We start from the raw sequence: 23,584 nt of genomic DNA, 5'->3' as shown, positions 1-23,584 counted from the left end.
GCAGACATTTCCATATATTTTTGTTAACTGCATGTGTAACATAACTCCTCCAGTCCTATTTATGATATAATTTACAAAGAGCATTCAAAAATAATGTTATTTTTTATAAATTAGAATATTTGAGTTTAACCATAATATTTGTTCTAATATTTGTTCTGCTTTTTCTGGTGGATTAAACTGAAATTGCAACCAGCTTTCTATGGTTTGTTTTAAAAATAGCTATATTTTGGAGATTATTTCATTTTCAAATAACCAAAAGTGAGAGGTTATCTGAAAAGGGAAAAAGGCCATTCTTGAATACGGGGTGAGCCATTCTTAATAGTCTGCTAGAGAACCAGTTTGGATTTAAGTATAGTTTTTGTATGACTAAAGCCTTTAGTGAGAGGTCCAATGCTTTAATATTTAATAATTTCCAAATTCATATTCATTATATACAGTGCCTTTAGAAAGTATTCACACCGCTTGACTTTTTCCACATTTTGTGTTACAGTCCGAATTTTAAATTGATTAAATTAAGATGTTTTGGTCACTGGCCTACACACACAACCCCATAATGTCAAATTGGAATGATGTTTTTCAATTTTTTTCCCAATTAAACATTTTAAGCTGAAATGTATCGAGTCAATAAGTATTCAACCCCTTTGTCAAGGCAAGCCTAAATAAGTTCTGGAGTAAAGATTTGCTTAACAAGTCACATAGGTTGCATGGACTGTGTGCAATAATAGTGTTTAACATGATTTTGAATGACTGCCTCATCTCTGCACCCCACACATACAATTATCTGTAAGGTCCCTCAGTCGAACAGTGAATTTCAAACACAGATTCAACCACAAAGACCAGGGAGGTTTTCCAATGCCTCGTCAAAGGGCACCTATTGGTAGATGGGTAAAAAAAAGCAAACATTAAATATCCCTTTGAGCATTGTGAAGTTATTAATTAGACTTTGGATGGTATATCAATACACCCAGTCACTACAAAGATACAGGCGTCCTTCCTAACTCAGTTGCAGGAGAGGAAGGAAACTGCTCAGGGATTTCACCATGAGGCCAATGGGGACTTTAAAACAGTTACAGAGTTTAATGGCTGTGATAGGAGAAAACTGAGGATGGATTAACAACATTGTAGTTACTCCATTATACTAACCTAATTGACAGAGTGAAAAGAACAAAGCCTGTACAGAATAAAAAATATTCCAAAACATGCATCCTGTTTGCATTAAGGCACTTAAGTAATACTGCAAATTGTCCTGAAAACAAAGTGCTATGTTTAGGGCAAATCCAATACAACACATTACTGAGTACCACTTCCCATATTTTCAAGTATAGTGGTGGCTGTTATGGGTATGCTTGTAAATCGTTAAGGACTGGGGAGTTTTTCAGAATAAAAAAATAAATGGAGCTAAAACAGGCAAATTCCAAGAGGAAAACCTGATTCAGTCTACTTTCCAACAGACACTGGGAGATGTACCTTTCAGCAGGATAATAACCTTAAACACAAGGCCAAATCTACACTGGAGTTGCTTACCCAGAAGACAGTGAGTGTGGCCGAGTTACAGTTTTGACTTAAATTTACTTGAAAATCTATGGCAAAACCTGAAAATGGTTGTCTAGCAATGATCAACAACCAATTTTTGAAAAGAATAAATGGGCAAATGTCGCACAATCCAGATGTGGAAAACTCTTAGAGACTTACCCAGAAATACTCACAGCCTTAAATCGCTGCCAAAGGTGATTCTACAAAGTATTTACTCAGGGGAATGAATAATTATATAAATTAGATTTCTGTATTTCAATAAGTTTGCAAAAATTTCTAAAAACTTGTTTTTACTTTGTCATTATGGGTTATTGCGTGTAGATTGGTGAGAAAAATCCATTTTTAATTCAGGCTGTAACAACAAAATGTGGAATAAGTCAAGGGGTATGAATTCTGTCTGGCTTGCCTTTCCAAATAAAGTGGAATATTTTGTGCTCATTTAATTTTTTTAAACAAGTCGTTAGGCGTAGGCAGGGCCATAAGTAAATAGGTAAACTAGGATATGACTAAAGAATTAATCAGGGTGATTTTTCCCCAAATATACAGGTGTTGTCCTTTCCATGGTAGCAAAATCTTATCTAATTTGGCCAACTTTCTACACTGAAGAAAAATATAAACGCAACATGTAAAGTATTGGTCCCATGTTCCATGAGCTGAAATAAAAAAAATCCCTGACATTTTCCATATGCACAGAAAGCTTATTTCGCTCAAATTGTGTGAACAAATTTGTTTACATCCCTGTTAGTGCATATTTCTTATTTGCCAAGATAATCCATCCACCTGACAGGGTGGCATATCAAGAAGCTGATTAAACAGCATGATCATTACACAGGTGCACCTTGTGCTGGGGACAATAAAAGGCCACTCTACAATGTGCAGTTTTTTCAAAACACAACGCCACAGATGTCTGGACATTACTGCAGTAATGTCCACCAGAGCTGTTGCCAAAGAATTTAATGTTAATTTCTCTACCACAAGCCGCCTCCAACGTAGTTTTAGAGAATTTGGCAGTACGTCCAACCACAGGCCACAATCAACAGCCTGATCAACTCTATGCGAAGGAGATGTGTCACGCTGCATGAAGCAAATGGTGGTCACACCAGATACTGACTGTTTTTTTTTGTTTTTTTTTAAAGGTATCTGTGACCAACAGATGCATATCTGTATTCCCAGTCATGTGAAATCCATAGATTAGGGCCTAATGACTTCATTTCAATTGACTGATTTCCTTATATGAAATTGTTGCATGTTGCGTTTATATTTTTGTTCAGTACATTTATAAATACTATACATAACTGTTGTATTTTGTTATTTACGGTAATCCGTAAATCTGTTTGTTAGTTAGTCTGTTAGTTCTCTTTTAGAGTTTGGTGTTCCATTCTTTCTGTGTTTAATCTCCACCATGTTTTGGTGTTGACTGCGTCGGTAGTATTTGTCTATAAAATTACAAACTGTTTTGCGTTATTATCCAGTTTGGATGATTTTGCCCAGGAGTGAGCAGATCAGCGTAAAAGTACATTAATTGATATGCTTTTTCACGAGGCATTCTGCACCGCCATCTTCAGTCCACCATACTCCTGCCCTGAAGCCCAAAAACATGCTGCAACACTTCCCAAGTAGTAGTGCTTCCCAAATGGCACCTTATTCCCTTTATGGTGCACTACTTTTGACCGGAGCACTAATTGACCGGCCCTAGTCAAAAGTAGTTTACTTAACAGTGAATAGGGGATACAGAAAGATGACCATGGGAACTCTGGTAAAAACACACGTCTCTATATTCAGCGCAGATCACAATCAGCAGCGTAATGCGGCCAACTCCAGAAATAGGCTAAGCTTGCAAAAAGTCTGCCCTCCCTTTTCCTTTGGTTCTACATGAAAGCCCCTTAGAAAAAACAGAGCCGACAGGAGTGTTTGTGAGCTGGGGCTGAGAGGGGGTCCCCTGGGCTTAGACTATTCAGACCCCCTGCCTAGTCTGTGCCCCTCTACTTCCCCATCTGTGCCGTCTCTCACTGTGCGAGTGTGCGCAAATGCTTTCAGACAGCAGGACACCTCTGGATCACACTGCTGCTATTAGAGACACCCCAGGGGCAGACAATCACTTAAAAAAGGTCCAATGCAGCCATTTTTATCTCAATATCAAATCATTTCTGGGTAACAATTAAGTACCTTACTGTGATTGTTTTCAATAAAAATTGTCAAAACAAACAAAAACAGCTTCTTAGCAAAGGGCAATTTCTCAAACAAGATTTTTGCTAGGACTGTCTGGGAGTGGTCTGAGTGGGAAGGCAAAAAAACTGAAAAAATGTGCAGAGGTTTGGAACGCTTTCTTATTGGTCTATTACGCCTAACTAATTTACAACATGGTGATGTCACCATGGAAGGCCAAAACTCCATCCCACCAAAACAGGCTGAAATTTCAGGTGCTCTTTTCAAACAACTCTTACACTAAAAGGGCATTAATTTCACAATTTCACAGTATTATTATTATTATTATTAGTGTGGAGATCTATACAGTGAGGGAAAAAAGTATTTGATCCCCTGCTGATTTTGTACGTTTGCCCACTGACAAAGACATGATCAGTCTATAATTTTAATGGTAGGTTTATTTGAACAGTGAGAGACAGAATAACAACAACAAAAATCCAGAAAATCGCATGTCAAAAATATTATACATTGATTTGCATTTTAATGAGGGAAATAAGTATTTGACCCCTCTGCAAAACATGACTTAGTACTTGGTGGCAAAACCCTTTTTGGCAATCACAGAGGTCAGACGTTTCATGTAGTTGGCCACCAGGTTTGCACACATCTCAGGAGGAATTTTGTCCCACTCCTCTTTGCAGATCTTCTCCAAGTCATTAAGGTTTCGAGCCTGACGTTTGGCAACTCGAACCTTCAGCTCCCTCCACAGATTTTCTATGGGATTAAGGTCTGGAGACCGGCTAGGCCACTCCAGGACCTTAATGTGCTTCTTCTTGAGCCACTCCTTTGTTGCCTTGGCCGTGTGTTTTGGGTCATTGTCATGCTGGAATACCCATCCACGACCCATTTTCAATGCCCTGGCTGAGGGAAGGAGGTTCTCACCCAAGATTTGACGGTACATGGCCCCGTCCATCGTCCCCTTGATGTGGTGAAGTTGTCCTGTCCGCTTAGCAGAAAAACACCCCCAAAGCATAATGTTTCCACCTCCATGTTTGACGGTGGGGATGGTGTTCTTGGGGTCATAAGCAGCATTCCTCCTCCTCCAAACACGGCGAGTTGAGTTGATGCCAAACAGCTCGATTTTGGTCTCATCTGACCACAACACTTTCACCCAGTTCTCCTCTGAATCATTCAGATGTTCATTGGCAAACTTCAGACAGGACTGTATATGTGCTTTTTTGAGCTGGGGGACCTTGCGGGCGCTGCAGGATTTCAGTCCTTCACGGCGTAGTGTGTTACCAATTCTTTTCTTGGTGACTATGGTCCCAGCTGCCTTGAGATCATTGACAAGATCCTCCCGTGTAGTTCTGGGCTGATTCTTTACCGTTCTCATGATCATTGCAACTCCACGAGGTGAGATCTTGCATGGAGCCCCAGGCCGACGGAGATTGACAGTTCTTTTGTGTTTCTTCCATTTGCGAATAATCGCTGTTAACTGTTGTCACCTTCTCACCAAGCTGGTTGGCGATGATCTTGTAGCCCATTCCAGCCTTGTGTAGGTCTACAATCTTGTCCCTGACATCCTTGGAGAGCTCTTTGGTCTTGGCCATGGTGGAGAGTTTGGAATCTGATTGATTGATTGCTTCTGTGGACAGGTGTCTTTTATACAGGTAACAAACTGAGATTAGGAGCACTCCCTTTAAGAGTGTGCTCCTAATCTCAGCTCGTTACCTGTATAAAAAGACACCTGGGAGCCAGAAATCTTTCTGATTGAGAGAGGGTCAAATACTTATTTCCCTCATTAAATTGCAAATCAATTTATAAATATTTTTGACATGCGTTTTTCTGGATTTTTGTGTAGTCATTCTGTCTATCACTGTTCAAATAAACCTACCATTAAAATTATAGACTGATCATTTCTTTGTCAGTGGGCAAACGTACAAAATCAGCAGGGGATCAAATACTTTTTTCCCTCACTGTATATATATAATTTTTTTTAACACAGGAAAAACACATTTGGACTGCACTGGGGCTTTAAACATACCTCAGACAGAGCACACAAGCACTGAAAACTCACAAACACACACACAGCAACATGAACACAAACTGCAGAATGTGCACACCCGCCAGGCTCACTCAAGAGAAGAAAAACAAACATCTGCCGACTGACCAAAGAGACAGACAGAGAGCTAACAGACACAGCAGAAAAACAAAGAGCGCTGACAAACAGGCTACATGAACAGTAATACTCCTCACGCTGTATGTGAATAAGCTGCTTTGGCATCTTGAAGTCCCCAGGGTAGAGGGACTCGTAGTAGGCGATGTTGCTCCCTGCTTCGGGGACGGGGATGACCATGTTGTCCCGTTTCTCCCCATACACCTGCTGTGCCGAGATAGCCCGCTGGAGATGGTGCTCCTGTGGGGGAGGAAGATAAAGGAGAGGTCAGTGGGCCTACAACAACACAGTCAGGGTGGGAAATTAACTTTTTGGTCCACCTGCCACTGTGGCAGGTACATAAAAATAATAATTATACATAGCCTAATTACACCAAAAATAGACATGTATTAATAGTAAGTAGTAATGGGGTATAACTGCTTAATTTCATTTTTGTGACCTAAGTCTTTTAAACAATATGTTAAAATAAATCATTTAGATCCAATAATAAAAACAGAAACAGATCTACAACTGAACATCAAGAATCAACAAAGTGCCTGTCCTGCCACAAAATGCTGCTTATTTATTATTATAGTTCAGGGCTCTACGCCGACATTTCTTACAAGGAGTACATGATGTGCTCCTAAGTAGAAATGCAGAAGCACACAAATAAAATATAGGAGAACGATGACTAAAAGTTCATGAATAAACGTTTTAGGTGAGACAAACACTCAGCTGGCCCTTTGAGGGATGGGCCGTTATTGTGGAAACTTGGGCACTAGCTTGTCTGTGATTTAAAAAAAATCTGAATGTGATATCAAACTAACATTGAAAAACAACCTAGTGTGTGAACAAAACGCTCAAATTGGAAAAGTGCCAACCATAAAGCAGTCTCTGTGTAGGCTAACCCAGTGTTTCCCAATCCGGTCCTTAAGCCCACCCCAGCAATTCCACATATAGGCTTACACCACCGACTCTATCCAGCATTAGGTCCAGTGTCCACATCCACAGTACTCATCCAATTTTAATTCACATTACGGGGAAATCAATTCAGGAGAATTCGAGGTCGGACGTTCAGCATCATTACCTCTGTAGCTCAGCTGGTAGAGCACGGCGCTTGTAACGCCAAGGTAGTGGGTTCGATCCCCGGGACCACCCATACACAAAAAAAAAATGCATGCACGCATGACTGTAAGTCGCTTTGGATAAAAGCGTCTGCTAAATGGCATATTATTATTATATTATAACAATATCAGCACAGGTGAGTATCAACTTTGGGATACGTGTACACACACTCAAGTTATTAGGTCGGTTGAGAAACTAGATAGAAATATAGTCGGGCTGTCCCAGACTAAAGAAGAACTTGGTCTACCGAGAGTCTGTTCTTTCGACTAATCGATAGGTTGACATTTTTTCCATTTTTATGTTTGAATAAAATCAACTATATGTAGGCTACTTTAGCCCTATTCGCACGGGACTAGTATTACTACAAAACGTTGATTATGTAATTATCACCCCAGCATGTCAGTTTTTCCATTGGACGATTTGGGCAGAATTAGTTTTACCAAACTACCCCTGTAAATAAATAAAAATCCTCATTCAAAATTGACCGTTATGACGCAAGCCTGGAGGCTCTTCTACGCGATGACATTTCAAATGTTTAGGGATAGCCTAATATTGGCCTAACATCCTTAAGTTTGGAGAAAGTCAAAATAATAATGCATATCAGTAAGAACCATGAACTGTAACCTACGCAGACATTTAACTACCTGACGTATTTGTCAATTTATCAATTCATTGGCACAATATCGCCCACTTCATCTTATAAAAGAGTATGGCACTAGGAAAGTTGATATGTGACAAAACAGTTCCTTCTTCTGTAGGCCATGTGCATAGCACTTTGTTTTAAGCATACATTTGTTCCTGATGCTTTAAGCACTGCAATAAAAAATGAACACACAAATTACTAAAAAGAGGGACCAGAAATCAATATAGCCTAACCAGAAGAGCAAAAAAAAACTGTTCCCGACCCGACCCCCCTCCTCCCGCTGCCCTTTGCAGATTCTGCCATTATGCTCCTGGAGTTGCTGGTAATAGGCTACCTTTTCCATTTGGAGTGCCAAGTTATCGTACCATTTCTACTGATCTGCGTGCCAGTTATAATTTTGGTGGAACTGTTTCATTTAATTTATAATAGTCTTCATATCTCAAAATCAATGTCATGTGGTTTTAATCAAAAGTCTATCTATTGCCATAATGTAAAAATAGCCTACATAAAGCCAACAAATAAAAACATTACGGCCCACAGGTTGAAAATATCCTGATAACAATAAATATCCTATAAAATCACATTGGCTATGCAATGGCCTGTCTGAAAAGGAACTTGACACATTGTATCAACTATTAACTTGGGTCCAGCCGAAGCTTGCACTAAAGAATTTGCAACATTGTATAAAATATTCTGGGCCCTCAGAGTTTCCTGGCCCAGTGAGCTCCTGACAGAGACACAGCTATATGCTATTTGCGCAAGGGACAAGTAGTAATCAGGTAGGCCTTTATGAGATTTCCACCAGATCAGAGCATGACATTTTCTGAGTGGTTATCGAAAGGGAGAGAGCTGGAAATATATTTTTCAAATAGGCTACATTGAGGAACTATTGTCATTCTCAATGGATGTAAAAACAGACTTCTTTTACTTGCTTTTTGAGGCGAAGAAAAAAATACTTTGAGAAGCTCCACAGTGATGGTGAGTTAAAACAATCAGAAATAGTATCAGATCCCGAAATGGGCACAATTATAAGCCTACATTTGCGTGCAGGCCAGGTAGCCTAGGCCTAGCATAATCGAGTGCGTGTCCTTACTCAAGATTGACAGGAGTGCTCCAAACAAAAGACAATTAATAAATTGACAACTTGTTGCCTAGGTTGTGTGCTCTGCAAACAACATGTCCACTCCTACAATGACAACGGTAAGACTAATAATGATTTGAATGCATTAACAGAAATTACCATAACCAAACAAACATTGTAGATGAGAAATTATGGTAATTAAAAAGGTACATGTACTACTGGTGTGCAATCCCCGCAATCGATTAGCCCACTCAGACAGGCGTCTCATGTGCCATAACAATTATTATTTTTTACATATATTTGCCACTAGAATCGACCAGTCGACTAAATGGGGTCAGCCCTAATACACAGTGTACAAAACTATGCTCTTTCCATGACAGACTGACCAGATGAATGCTATGATCCAATATTGAGGTCACTTGTTAAATCCACTTAAAATCAGTGTAGAGGAGGAGACGGGTTAAATGATTTTTAAGCCTTGAGAGAATGAAGACAAGGATTGTGTATTTGAATGGGGTATGGTAGTAGGTGCCAGGTGCACCGGTTTGTGTCAAGAACTGAAACGCTGCTGGGTTTTCACGCTCAACAGTTTCCGGTGTGTACAAAGAACGGTCCACCACCCAAAGGACATCCAGCTAACCAACTCTGGGAAGCATTGGTCAACATGGGCCAGCATCCGTGTGGAACGCTTTCGACACCTTGTAGAGTCCATGCCCTGACGAATTGAGGCTGTTCTGAGGGCAAAAGGGAGTGTAACTCAACAGTAGAAAAGAGTTCTTCATGTTTTGTACACTCAGTGTATAACATGATAAAATGCATTCAAAATAGGTCTTTATTTGCTATTGGCCTATTATCCAAAAAGCATTTCATATCAATTAAAAATAACTGCCATCAAATTGTCCTCCTGCCGCACTAGCCTTTCGCTCCATGGAAGTCAACATGCCAATGTCATTTCATTTGCAGAGAGCAAGCAGATAGACTATTCAATAAATTTGGGTCCGCCTGTATTTCTGGTTAACTATGAGAACATTTCACACTGTGAAGGCATGTCCAATTCAGAGGAAAGCCATGATTGAGCTTGCGCATCCATCTACCTTGGTGCTTTAGACTAAGCAGAATCAAGACTTGTAACAGTTATACAAATCTCTAATACATAATGAATTGGCAAGGTGCCAACCAACAGGACAGAGCAACAATAACTTCAAGAGGTAATCAACACACATAATTTAGCCTACCCAAATGATAAAATCCATGACTCAGCAACAAACTGCCTTAGTCAGGAGTTTAAGGCAGCCCGCTGCCGAAAAGTTAATGTTGTTTATCTTTTAGAACAAACGATGTGCATCAGAGCAAGACTGAACATCCTCTTACAACTACAACATTAACAGAGAGAAACTAGTATCTGAAGCTAGTCTACAAACAGGCCAGTCTAAGGTCTTCCTTCTCTTAGCAGTTGAAGCAAATCATGATGCAACACCCAGCTCACATTCCCTACAATGCAAGATTAATCAAATTCAGATCGAAATTGTGATATTGACAAGTGCAATATCCATAAATCGTAGGAGGCTGCGATTTTCTCCTATTTTTGACACTCCATTAATCCAACAAAAACTAGACTTACGGTACCTCCTCCAATGAGATGCGCTAGATTCCATTCATTCACTCTCCATATAACAAGCAGGCTCTCTCACTCTGCATGGTATGCACATGCTGGTCAATCACAAACGTCCCCGCTTAGACTGCGCAGTTAGATGCTGGTGAGGAGAGAAAGGGCTTTACCTCACTAAACCACGGAAACATGAACGCTGCGAGTGCTAACGAGATCGATTTGGTGCCAAAGAACGGCGTCTTCAGTGGTATGGCAGTATTTCTGCTACAGGCAAACCAATATCAACCAAATGCAAGTGTTGTGCAAAAAGTGCTTCAGTGTTGTGGCGACAAAAGTATTTAAATCATTTGAAGAACCATCCCCTACTTTACGACAATTGCAAGATGAAAAAAGCTCCCGACAGCAGCAAAGTGCCTCAGCCACCTATGTTAAAACAGGCATTGATTGCTGATGTGTTTTCAAAATGCCCTACGAAAAAACATCCCACAGACACATAGAAATCACAGAGGCTATCACCTACCACATAGCCAAAAACATGGCTCCTATTTACAGTCAGCAAAGACGGCTTCAAGAAGATAAACAAGCTGGTCAGGAGATACAAGATTCCATCTCGCACATATTTCTCTCAAGTCGCCATCTGTATAACAACATTTTTAAGGAGAAGTTGAAACCGAGCTCACGCGTTGATTACACGCCTACAACAGACCTTTGGTTTAGAAGATCAACTGAGCACAACAGTAGGATACTTTAGTTTGACAGTACACTTTATTGATGAGGAGTTTCAACTGAAAGGGTGGTGCTTGCAAACATCATAGCCACACGGGAGAAAACTTCGCTCTGGGGTTGAGAGAAGCTTTAGCCACCTGGAGCCTGAATGAGGAGCAGCAAGTGTGCATAATGATAATGGCGCAAACTTGGTAAAGGCCACACCTTGCAATCGGTAGGCTACGTGTTACATGTTTTTAAAAAGGTGTAAGATGTAGAAATCACTCCACCATTTCCTGGTTGCTAAATTGTTTATCGTTTCCCTAATTTCAGTTTGACACAAAACAAGCAAGTATAGTGTAGAGACTCATTGTACAGTCTAAACCACTATGAAATATATGTTCCATAACCAAAAATATTGTATTTTCAGCTGGTGTACAAAACTGAAAGTAAAAGACGCAAAAACAAAACTTAACGGGAAGCATAGAATTAGAGCACATAGAACAGATCTACCGCTTAGACTTGCTTTCAATGAGAATGACAGATCTATAATACCATTTTTATGGGAATTTGGTCGGGTCATAAAAACAAAAGTTACATATTGCAGCTTTAAGGCACTTAGACTCAATTTAAATTATAATAATGATTGAGCCTACAAATAATTACACAATCATAAGTGTACTATTCCAACTGCGTCCTATTCCTGAATAAATAATTAACTCATAATGGTAAAATAAGAACTCATGTTATTCATTAATGAATGAATAAGTGCTGTGCTTATTGCACACTATATTTTGATGATAATGTAAAAAAAAGAATGTTTGTTAATATGTAGTCTTAATAATCCTATGAACTACAGTACCAGTCAACAGTTTGGATACACCTACTCATTCAAGTTTAGATTTTTTTTTAACGTTTCTACATTGTAGAATAATAGTGAAGACAACTATGAAATAACACATATGGAATAATGTAGTAACCAAAAAAGTGTTAAACAATCAAAATATATTTTAGATTCTTCAAATAGCCACCCTTTGCCTTGATGACAGCTTTGCACACTCTTGGCATGCTCTCAACCAGCTTCATGAGGTAGTCACCTGGAATGCATTTCCAACAGTCTTGAAGGAGTTCCCACATATACTGAGCACTTGTTGGCTGCTTTTCCTTCACTCTGCAGTCCAACTCATCCCAAACCATCTCAATTGGGTTGAGGTCGGGCGATTGGAGGCCAGGTAATCTGATGCAGCATTCCATCACTCTCCTTGTTCAAATAGCCCTTACAGAGCCTGGAGGTTTGTTTTGGGTCATTGTCCTGTTGAAAAACAAATGATAGTCCCACTAAGTGCAAACCAGATGGCGTATCGCTGCAGAATGCTGTGGTAGCCATGCTGGTTAAGTGTGCCTTGAATTCTAAATACATCACCGAAAGTGTCACCAGCAAAGCACCCCCACACCATCACACCTCCTCCATACTTCACGGTGGGAACCACACATGCAGAGATCATCCGTTCAACTACTCTGTCTCACAGACACGACGGTTGGAACCAAAAATCAGCACTTGAAGAAACTTTCAAAGTTCTTGAAATTCTCCGGATTGACTGACCTTCATGTCTTAAAGTAATGATGGACTGTCGTTTTCCCTTTGCTTATTTGAGCTGTTCTTGCCATAATATGGACTTGGTCTTTCTTCCATATACCAACCCTACCTTGTCACAATACAACTGATTAGCTCAAACAAATTAAGGAAAGACATTCTTAAAGGAAATAAATTAACTTTTAACAAGGCACACCTGTTAATTGACATTAATTCCAGGTGACTACCTCATGAAGCTGGTAGAGAGAATGCCAAGAGTGTGCAAAGCTGTCATCAAGGCAAAGGGTGGCTACTTTGAAGAACCTCAAATATATTTTGATTTGTTTAACACTTTTTTTGGTTACTACATGATTCCATGTGTTATTTCATAGTTTTGATGTCTTCACTATTATTCTACATCGTAGAAAATAGTAAAAATATAGAAAAACCCTGGAATGAGTAGGTGTCCAAACTTTTGACTGGGACTCTATATATTATCATATATATATAACAATGTTGGAAAATACTTGTTAGGGTTCAGCAGCTAAGCTATTGCATTAGTTGGCATTCATTATTATTCCTCTTCTTCCGTAAAGCCAAATTAAAATGCTAATTCCCGCGAGATGATAAGGCCTAGGAGGGTGCAACCTGGCATGATGGTAAAGGGCCACACCTTCTCATGCAATGCCATGCCAAAAGGCCACATGGTGGCACTATATCGATTTAACATGCAAACTTTGCAAGGTCATTTAGCACATAGGTCCCTCTCCTCAAAACAAACAAATTTGCCTCAAGGACCCATGTGGTACACCATGATGGATTTTTAGCCCTTTTTTAAAAATAGTTAAAAAACACTTAAAAAGGCTACTTCTCTGACACCAAATTTCCTATATGTATGAAACCTTGTGGCATCTACGAAGTTCTCCCAACGCAACATTTTCCAGACTAGTACCTAAAATATGGCCGCTATTGACCAATAAGTATTCACGTGGGCTGGCACATAAATCAGTCACGGATATTTGTTTTGTAACAAAACTTGGTACCCGTTCCAAACACTGAATACTCAGCAAATTCAGGCACGTCAGATCGACCACACGGTGTCGCTATAACGCGCAAATGTTTATATATCTTAATCGGTTTGATTCAGGGTGATGAGATTCGGCACACATGCTCAAGGATATGAGTCTAGCTAACCTGTAAAGTATGGTTCAGTTATGCCGCATGGTGGCGCTGCTGGACATGAAAAAACAATGCAAGCTCATTGGCTCATAGTGGCCATATTGTTTGAGCTAGAGTCCTGGAAAATGTCGCATTTAAGACTTGGGTACTGAGATGATATCCCAGATTTGGTGCCAAATCCGTCCAGGAGAAGAAGACGTTTTAAAGTGAATACACTCCAGACAACCATATTGGGAGGATAGACTGTTGCTTTAGTAATGTGACAATGTCCCTGACAGGATGTTCATATCAGATATGATAGCATATAAAGTAAACAAATAATTAAACTCTCAATGAGCCCGTTTTTGCACTAAAGGTCTCAGCATAGCCCCAAATCACCCACATTAGGCCTTAGTCAACACACACTGCTGAACTCTGGGCAGGGTGAAAACTTGCATAATGAACCAAATTGGAAGCAGGCCTGAGCCAGATCCTTTGCACGCTCCTCTGGAGAACGCCAGGCCCACTAACCTGAATCACAGCTGAGCTGAGACATGACGATAGCAAATTACTCACAGCTGCTAGACTGAGCGTAGTGCAGTTGGGGACCTTCCTCTACTTGTGTGTGTGTGTGTGTGTGTGTGTGTGTGTGTGTGTGTGTGTGTGTGGTAGTGATAAAGGACGTCTGTGAATGAAACAGCCAATGAACAAAATAGTCACAGCAGGGAGATGGACTGTACATTAGATCACTCAGCTAGCTTATCTTTAGCCCAGGTAGCCTACCTGCTTATGGCCTAGCAGCATTAGCTACGGTAGGTGCAACCTGTAGTGTGGGTGATAAAGAGAAAAGCACCCTGATAGCTACGATACAGAAACTTTGCTACAAGCAGCAGCTTACTTGCCTCAGTGCCAGTCTTTGTGCTATCATGCCAACTCCTTATCACTCATTGTCATGACAAACATGCAGTTGGCAATGTCAAGAACAGAAACATCTGGGAATGGGACGAGGCTAGCACCATACAACTCTACTGCCATTAGACTACCTGAAACACAGCTAGGCCACCTTGGCTAAAACAACAGCAATAAAAGTGTGAATGTCATGTAGCCTATTTCCACAGGGACATGCATTTCCCTCAATTTAATGTTCCCCGGAGCCACAGGACGGGACTCCAATAAAAGAATGTGGCCTCCAGCAGGTGCTCAGATTCAAGCTGATTGGATGGGCCCTGGTCAAAATAAGTGTACAATATAGGGAATAGGGTGCAATTTGGGACACAACCAATGACTCATAGCCAGTCTGTTCAGTCAGACAATGGCATCCGCTAAAGGTAAGAGTGGTGTAATCAAAGGTAGAGGCAGGCCAACATTCTCTTACATTCAATTAAATGAAAACTGTTCGTGCAGGCCTGTTCAAGGCCTAGTTCAGTATTCGAGTAGGTCTCATAATTACAGCCTTGGTGCAGATTCTGTTTTGATTGACAAATTGAAGTAAAAGCCTAGCGTGTATAGTACATTCTAGTAAAGTAGCAGGTGCACTGTGTGGTTTCAGCAGGGATGTTTGCTATTAGGCTAGGTGTTAGTGTGGCGGATTATGAAACACTGGCTCAGTCTGACTCATGTTCCTCTTGAAGGATTACAAAACAAACTGTGCGAGGCAGGCTGGGTTTGGAAATTGTTCACTATATGGGACACATAGCTTAGCGCATGCGCTCTCAAACTTTTTGGGGCCGGGAACCCCTTTCTGTTATAGCAAATTCATCAGGAACCCCCCATAATCCAAACAATTTGAGTGAGAAAAATAGCATAAAGAGTTTTACCATGACTTCAGCAGTGAATGGCTGGACGAACCATGTCTCGGACCCTCGGAAGGAAAATTTTAAAGGCCCGCCTCTTGGCAATGGAGAGAATGTTGCAGTTAAAGTTAATTTCCTGCAATTTATGCTTTGGCCACAAATACAGGTATGTGTCAACAACCTTATTTGAGTATGAGTTAACAGACTATTAACTTTTAAAAAGTTAGATTTTGACTGGACAGTTACTTAAAAATTACAGTGCATTAATGTAAAAAATATTTCAAAAAAATGGGGGAATATACGTAATATTGAGCTGAAAAATTTAGACTTGGAAAACCGTCGATACCAATATTAAATCAAATGTATTGGTCACAAGCAGATGTTATAGCTAGTGTAGCGAAATGCTTGTGCTTCTAGTTGCGACAGTGCAGTAATATCTAGCTGTTTCCTGAAGTCCACGATCATCTCCTTTATTTTGTTGACGTTGAGTGAGAGGTTATTCCCCTGACACCACACTCCGAGAGCCCTCACCCTCCTCCCAGTAGGCTGTCTCATTGTTGTTGGTAATCAAGCCTACTACTGCTGTGTCGTCTGCAAACTTGATGATTGAGTTGGAGGCGTGCATGGCTACGCAGCCATGGGTGAACAGGGAGTACAGGAGTGGGCTGAGCACGCACCCTTTTGGGGCCCCAATGTTGAGGATCAGCGAAGTGGAGGTATTGTTTCCTACCTTCACCACCTGGCCCGTCAGGAAGTCCAGGACCCAATTGCACAGGGCGGGGTTGAGACAGAGCCTCAAGCTTAATGATGAAGTATAGTTGTGTTAAATGCTGAGCTATAGTCAATGAACAGCATTCTTACATACAGCTGTGGAAAAAATTAAGAGACCACAGCAAAATTATCAGTTTCTCTGGTTTTACTATTTATAGGTATGTGTTTGGGTAAAAATAACATTTTTGTTTTATTCTATAAACTACTGACAGCATTTCTCTAAAATTCCAAATAGAAATATTGTCATTTAGAGCATTTATTTGCAGAAAATGACAACTGGTCAAAATAACAAAAAAGATGCAGAGTTGTCAGACCTCGAATAATGCAAAGAAAATAAGTTAATGTTCATTTTTAAACAACACAATACTAATGTTTTAACTTAGGAAGAGTTCAGAAATCAATATTTGGTGGAATAACCCTGATTTTCAATCACAGCTTTCATGCGTCTTGGCATGCTTTCCACCATTCTTTCACATTGATGTTGGGTGACTTTATGCCACTCCTGGCGCAAAAAGTAAAGCAGCTCGGCTTTGTTTGATGGCTTGTAACCATCCATCTTCCTCTTGATCACATTCCAGAATTTTTCAAATGGGGTTCAGGTCTGGAGATTGGGCTGGCCATGACAGGGTCTTGATCTGGTGGTCCTCCATCCACACCTTGATTGACCTGGCTGTGTGGCATGGCGCATTGTCCTGCTGGAAAAACCAATCCTCAGAGTTGGGGAACAATGTCAGAGCAAAAGGAAGCAAGTTTTATTCCAGGACAACCTTGTACGTGGCTTGATTCATGCGTCCTTCACAAAGACAAATCTGCCCGATTCCAGCCTTGCTGAAGCACCCCCAGATCATCACTGATCCTCCACCAAATTTCACAGTGGGTGCGAGACACTGTGGCTTGTAGGCCTTTCCAGGTCTCCGTCTAACCATTAGACGACCAGGTGTTGGGCAAAGCTGAAAATTGGACTCAGAGAAGATTAACTTACTCCTCTACGGTCCAATCCTTATGGTATTTTGCAAACCTCAGCCTGGCTCTTCTTTGCTTATCATTGATGAAGGGCTTTTTTCTAGCTTTGCACGACTTCAGCCCTGCCCCTAGGAGCCTGTTTTGAACCGTCCTCGCCGTGCACTTCACCCCAGCTGCCGTTTGCCATTACTTTTGTATGTCACTTGATGTCATCCTACTGTTGTTGAGTGACATTCGAATGAGTTGGCGGTCATCCAGGTCAGTAGAGTGTCGTTTTCGCCCTCTGCCGGTTTGTAGCTTTGTTGTCTCCAATGTTTGCTGCTTGACCTTGTTCTTATGAACCGCCGTCTTTGAAATTTGAAGGATGGAAGCAACCTGACGCTCACTGTATCCCTCTGCCAGTAAAGCCAGAATTGAACCCTTATTTTCCTCACTCAAAACGTTCCTTTTCAACTCTTTGGCATGGTCAATAGTTATTTTTTGATTAATATTACTTTTGAGGTACTATTAGCACTGTTTTTGCAATCCAGCTGGTCCTATTGCAAGAGGATAGTGATGACCACAGCAGTGGTTTTTATACTTTTCCTCGTTAAATAAGATTTGGTTCAGGTGATCACCTAATCATTACTTAATTCAGTAGAATGAGGTGTGCCTGTGTTGGAATTCAACAGATACTGGAATGGAATGGCTGTCGTACATGTAGAGATGCTGATTTAAGAAAAATGTGCAGTGGTCTCTTAATTCTTTCCACAGCTGTAGGTATTCCTCTTGTCCAGATGGGATAGGGCAGTGTGCAGTGTGATGGCGATTGCATCGTCTGTGGCTCTATTGGGGCGGTAAGCAAATTGAAGTGGGTCTAGGGTGACCGGTAAGGTGGAGGTGATATGATCCTTGACTAGTCTCTCAATGCACCTCATGATGACAGAATTGAGTGCTACGGGGCGATAGTCGTTTAGTTCAGTTACCTCTGCATTCTTGGGTACAGGAACAATGGTGGCCATCTTGAAGCATGTGGGGACAGCAGACTGGGATAGGGAGAGATTGAATATGTCCGTAAACACACCAGCCAGCTGGTCTGCGCATGCTCTGAGGACACGGCTAGGAATGTTGTCTGGGCCGGCAGCCTTGCGAGGGTTAACACGTTTAAATGTCTTACTCACGTCGGCCACGGAGAAGGAGAGCCCACAGTTCTTGGTTGCTGGCTGCGTCGGTGGCACTGTGTTGTCCTCAAAGCACAAAGAACTTGTTTAGCTTGTCTGGCAGCAAGACGTCGGTGTCCGAGATGTGGCTGGTTTTCTATTGTAGTCCGTGATTGTCTGTAAACCCTGCCACATACGTCTCGTGTCTGAGCTGTTGAATTGCACTCCACTTTGTCTCGATATTGACGTTTTGCCTGTTTGATTGCCTTGCGGAGGGAACAACCACTCTGTTTGTATTGTGCCATATTCCACGTCACCTTGCCATGGTTTAATGCGGTGGTTTGTGCGTTCAGTTTATCGCTAATGCTGCCATCTATCCACGGTTTCTGGTTAGGGTAGGTTTTAATAGTCACAGTGGGTACGACATCTCCTATACACTTCCTTATAAACCCACTCACTGAATCAGCGTATACGTCTATATTATTCTCAAAAGGCTACCCGGAACATATCCCAGTCCGGGTGATCAAAACAATCTTGAAGTGTGGATTCCGATTGGTCATACCAGCGTGGAATAGTCCTTAGCACGGGTGCTTCCTGTTTGAGTTTCTGCCTATAGGAAGGGAGGAGCAAAATTGAGTCGTGGTCAGATTTGCCGAAAGGAGGTCGGGGGAGGGCCTTGTATGCATGGCGGAAATTAGTGTAGCAGTGATCCAGTGTTTTTCCAGCACGAGTGCTACAGTCAATATGCTGATAGCAAATTTGAGAAAAAGGCTACCTAAATGCAGCCTCAGGATATATGGTTTCCTATTTGCATAAAGTCCAGTGAAGTTCCTTGAGCGCCGTCATGGTATCGGCCGAGGGGGGATATATACGGCTGTAACAATAACTAAAGAGAACTCTCTTGGGAGATAATACGGTCGGCATTTGATTGTGAGGAATTTTAGGTCAGGTTAACAAAATGACTTGAGTTCCTGTATGTTGTTACAATTACACCATGAGTCGTTAATCATTAAACAAACCCTCCCACCCTTCTTCCCGGAGAGATGTTTATTCCTGTCGGCACGATGTACTGAGAACCCAGATGGCTGTATGGACGGGGACAGTATATCCCGAGAGAGACATTTTTCCGTGAAACAGAGTATGTTACAACCCCTGATGTCTCTCTGGAAAGCAACCATTGCCCTGATCTCGTCCACTTTGTTATCTAGGGACTGGACATTAGCAAGTAATATACTAGAAAGCGATGGGCGGTGTGCGCGCCTCCTAAGTCTGACTAGAAGACCGCTCCGGCTGCCTCTCCTCCGGTGGCTTTGTTTTGGGTCGGCCTCTGGAATCCCTTCCAGAGGATCCGCTTCGGGTAAGTCGTATTCCTGGTCATAGTGTTGGTAAGTTTTTTTTAAGGGATAGATCAGCTCTAATATTGCAGATAGATTCTAACTTCCATCAATGTAATTGTCTGCATCACTTCCAATCCCCCATATTTTTTCCCCCCTCGCATATGCATGCATATATATAAAAAATTTTTTTTTATTTTTTTTATTTTTTTATACACACACATATACATTCCCTTTTTTTAAATATATTTCCCTTTATTATTTTCCAACCTCACCACCCCTTCCCTAATTGGAGTAAACTAGTGAACAACAATGCTTAGGCCTCTACTTCCAGCGTATACATACTATATACATTTTATGGACACAGTCAATTTTACAATAATTCTATTATGTTTGTTTTTACTCCTGAACTTCCTCTACCCTCAACCTCTCCGATCATTTTCATGATGTCCATCCGGTTTGCTTCTATATGCCATATCTTTCTAACTGTGCTCTTTCACAAAAGCTCTCAACCTATAACCTATATACTTATTATGGACATAGTTTGCTTACATTATTAGTTATCTTGTTATTAGTCGTTATTAGTCCCATCTTTCAACTCCATTCAACACCACCCATCCATCTCTTAACACCATCCATATTGGATTTCTATTTGCCATATATTTTTCAACTGTACTATAGTGTTGGTAAGTTGACGCTGCTCTGATATCCAATAGTTCTTCCCGGCTGTATGTAATAACACTGAAGATTTTCTGAGCTAACAATGCAACAAAATACTGCAAAGTTTCCTAAGGACTAGAAGCGAGGCAGCCCTCTCTGTCAGCGCCATTTTCTTGTGAGCCTCCCAGGCCCATGTTGTGCAGGGTTAACAACATCAATTGTAGATTAGGGATGGGAAACTCTAGTCCTCCAGGTTGGTTAAATCAAAAACAGGGTTGCCTACCCCCGTCTTAGACCAAAGCATGAGGAAACTATTTCAACATTCCATAAACACTGCATAAATCAAAACATTGAGCTGTATAAAATATGCATGCTGTTGATTCCTATATGGTTTCACTATAGGCCTCCAGCCACAGAGCTTTGCTTTCCAGATTTTAAACGACCTGGTCAGGGGAATCTAGCTAGCAGTTCATCCATCCAGTCTGCCCCAGTCAACCAGCTCCCAGACTGCGTCCCAAATAGCGCACCACTAACCCTATGTGCAGTAGCCACAAGTAGTGCACTATAAAGGGAATAGGGTGCCATTTAGGACACAGTCCAGGGTTTCCCATCCAGTTCCCACTGGGGTAGATGAGAGTCAGACAGCAAAGAAGCCACACCGCATATCACTGGAGCCCCTGTAGTAAAACAGCCTCTCTCCTCTGTCTCTGTCACTCCAGGAGTTTACGTAACATAGAGCACAGGAGGAGAGAGGGGTTAGGGGGGCTGGCGGGATTCTTCTGGCAGTTAAATTAACTGCACTCCTGCTCCCCTGTCCCTCCCTCCCTCTGTTTGCATCCACTGAGGCAGCACAGGAGGCCCCCCTCTGATGCTCTAGTTAGGTGATGAAGAGGCAATGTCTCTCTGATCATCACAACACAATGCTCAAAATTGGCCACTGGGTTTATTTTGGATTATAACCCAGAACTGGGTCGTTTTGCGTCACGCCCCGACAGGCAAAAAATATGCACAGCATCTGCACTCAGATCTGCTATATTACATTCAGGAGAGCATGTGCTTCATTTTACCATTAGGCAGGTGCTCTTTCCTTCCATAGCTAGCTTACTACAGCCCTCCTACTCTGAGGTGCTTTATGAATACCGGCACTGGCTTCTAAATTGTATATTTTCTGTCAGGTCTAGTTCAAGCTTGAAAGAATTTGACCATGGTATAAATTCTAACACACTCCTTGCTCCTTGTCACATTGAGACACTTGGTTAAGAAAAGCTGATGTGCATACGTATGTATTAGAAAAATAACAGCTTGTGCAGTGTGGCAATAGTGGTCTCAGCGCCTTAGAGTTCGCTTCATGCAAAATAAATGCACGTTACTGTTCAATTATTGACTAGGAGTGACACTTGCACAGGCACAGAGTCGTGCGTGTGATTGTTGTTTTACCGATCTGTCCAAATGTGTAGCCCATTCAAAACATGCTGAGAAAAGACATGTCGACTCAGTGTCTCCCCCTGGTATTTGTTCATGTAAGGGCACCACTTCAAAGCCCATCCCCAACTGTCTTTGGCAAAGAGAAAGTCAACAAAATGGCGGATGCGAGACGAACCACGTGACCCCTTTGTGCTTTACAATGCAATTCCAAGTGAAAAAAGTGAATACAACACGGCTTACGAATCTAAATTCGAAACAATACAAGGTTGGGATAATGTTAAGGGGAAAAGGATGTCGGTGTTACACGCAAATTACGTCTCAATCTACAGTTCACGGAAAACATATGGGCGCCATTTTGTGCAAATTTACGCAGGCAAGATAGGGGCGACCCCATATTGTGAAAATAGGGCAAACATCTCAATTATGAATCTGACTGCGATAAAATAAAATAAACATACCGATTCCTCCTCTTTCTCCATCCCAGTTGGCATTTGCGGCACTGCCCGATTGATTGAGGCATATTCGTGCAGGTCAGGCAAGTCCTCGCAGCGGAAGACTGGTAGAAGCTTGGTAGCGTCCAGCGCCCGTGCCCGAAACGACAATTTACTCATTTTTTATAATGTAAGATGCAGCATAAATAAATCCGATCTAATGTTCACTACAGTACTGGTTTGAGTTCTCATGGATGGATATGTGATGTTCGTCAGAAGTCAACCGTTCGCTTGGTAGCAGGGCAGGTATATGGCAATGCGAACAGGAGCCGGGAAGGCCCGGATTTTGGTCGTTCTCTGTCGGTCTCTTTTTTTCCGAGGCTCCGCTCTCCCTCCCTGGTTCAATACGCCATGTCCAACATGGCGGACATTACAAATTCTTGCAGCTGTCCCTTCGCTCCTGCCGGCCCAACCCTCGATCACACAACAGCCATTCCCATACGGTATCGCGCGCATGCGCGCTCACGGAGCCCTGAGGGGAGGGAGCACTGGGGCAAGTGTTGTCACTAGTTACCCCAGCCAGAAAGTCAAACAATTTATCTTCAGAAAATGTGATTTTAAACTTTACCACCCTCCTAACCTTATGCCTAACCCTAAACTTAAATTATGACCGAAAAACTATTTGTTTTCATAAATTTTTACGATATAGCCAATTTTGACTTTGTGGCTGTGGTAACTTGGGGAAAGGAGAGTAATCACACCCCGTCACACGCTCCCTCCGTAGAAACTGACTGATATTCACATAATAGGATAGGCAGCTGCAAACCATACAGAGAAACAGACAGCCCAGCAGTGATTAATATTTTGCACAAAATGCAGATGAGAAAAAAACCTCATACAAATGCACACACACAGTACCAGTCAAAAGTTTGGACACACCTACTCATTCAAGGGTTTTTCTTTATTTTTACTATTTTCTACATTGTAGAAAAATAGTGAAGACATCAAAACGATGTAGTAACCAAAAAAAAAGTGTTAAACAAATCAAAATGTATTTTATATTTGAGATTCCTCAAAGTAGCCACCCTTTGCCTTGATGACAGCTTTGCACACTATTGGCATTCTCTCATCCAGCTTCATGAGGTAGTCACCTGGAATGTGTTTCAATTAACAGGTGTGCCTTGTTAAAAGTTAATTTGTGGAATTTCTTTCCTTCTTAATGCGTTTGAGCCAATCAGTTGTGTTGTGACAATTTAGGGGTGGTATACAGAAGATGGTCTTTTACCAAACAGGGCTAAGTCCATATTATGTCAAGTGCAGTCGCAAAAACCATCAAGCGCTATG

General features: G+C 41.5%; 1 protein-coding gene across 1 annotated transcript in view; it reads right to left on the bottom strand.

The window, feature by feature from the left end:
- The window catches only part of LOC311100441 (enhancer of polycomb homolog 1-like), a 70,238-nt gene extending 47,550 nt beyond the window's left edge, over positions 1 to 22,688 (bottom strand). Inside the window, exons 1-2 of the mRNA XM_084141362.1 lie at positions 22,268 to 22,688; positions 5,932 to 6,091 (exon numbers count right to left, since the gene is read on the bottom strand). Coding sequence (XP_083997488.1) covers positions 5,932 to 6,091; positions 22,268 to 22,420 — 313 coding nt within the window. The 5' untranslated portion in view covers positions 22,421 to 22,688. The remainder of the gene's footprint in view (positions 1 to 5,931; positions 6,092 to 22,267) is intronic.
- Between the last annotated feature and the right edge of the window lie 896 nt (positions 22,689 to 23,584).

The sequence above is a fragment of the Coregonus lavaretus genome (genome assembly GCF_964263955.1).
Source record: "Coregonus lavaretus genome assembly, chromosome: 2".
NCBI classification, from domain to species: Eukaryota; Metazoa; Chordata; class Actinopteri; order Salmoniformes; family Salmonidae; genus Coregonus; species Coregonus lavaretus.
The sequence above is the reverse complement of the archived record's forward strand: the minus strand, read 5'-3'. Positions and strand labels throughout refer to the sequence as shown.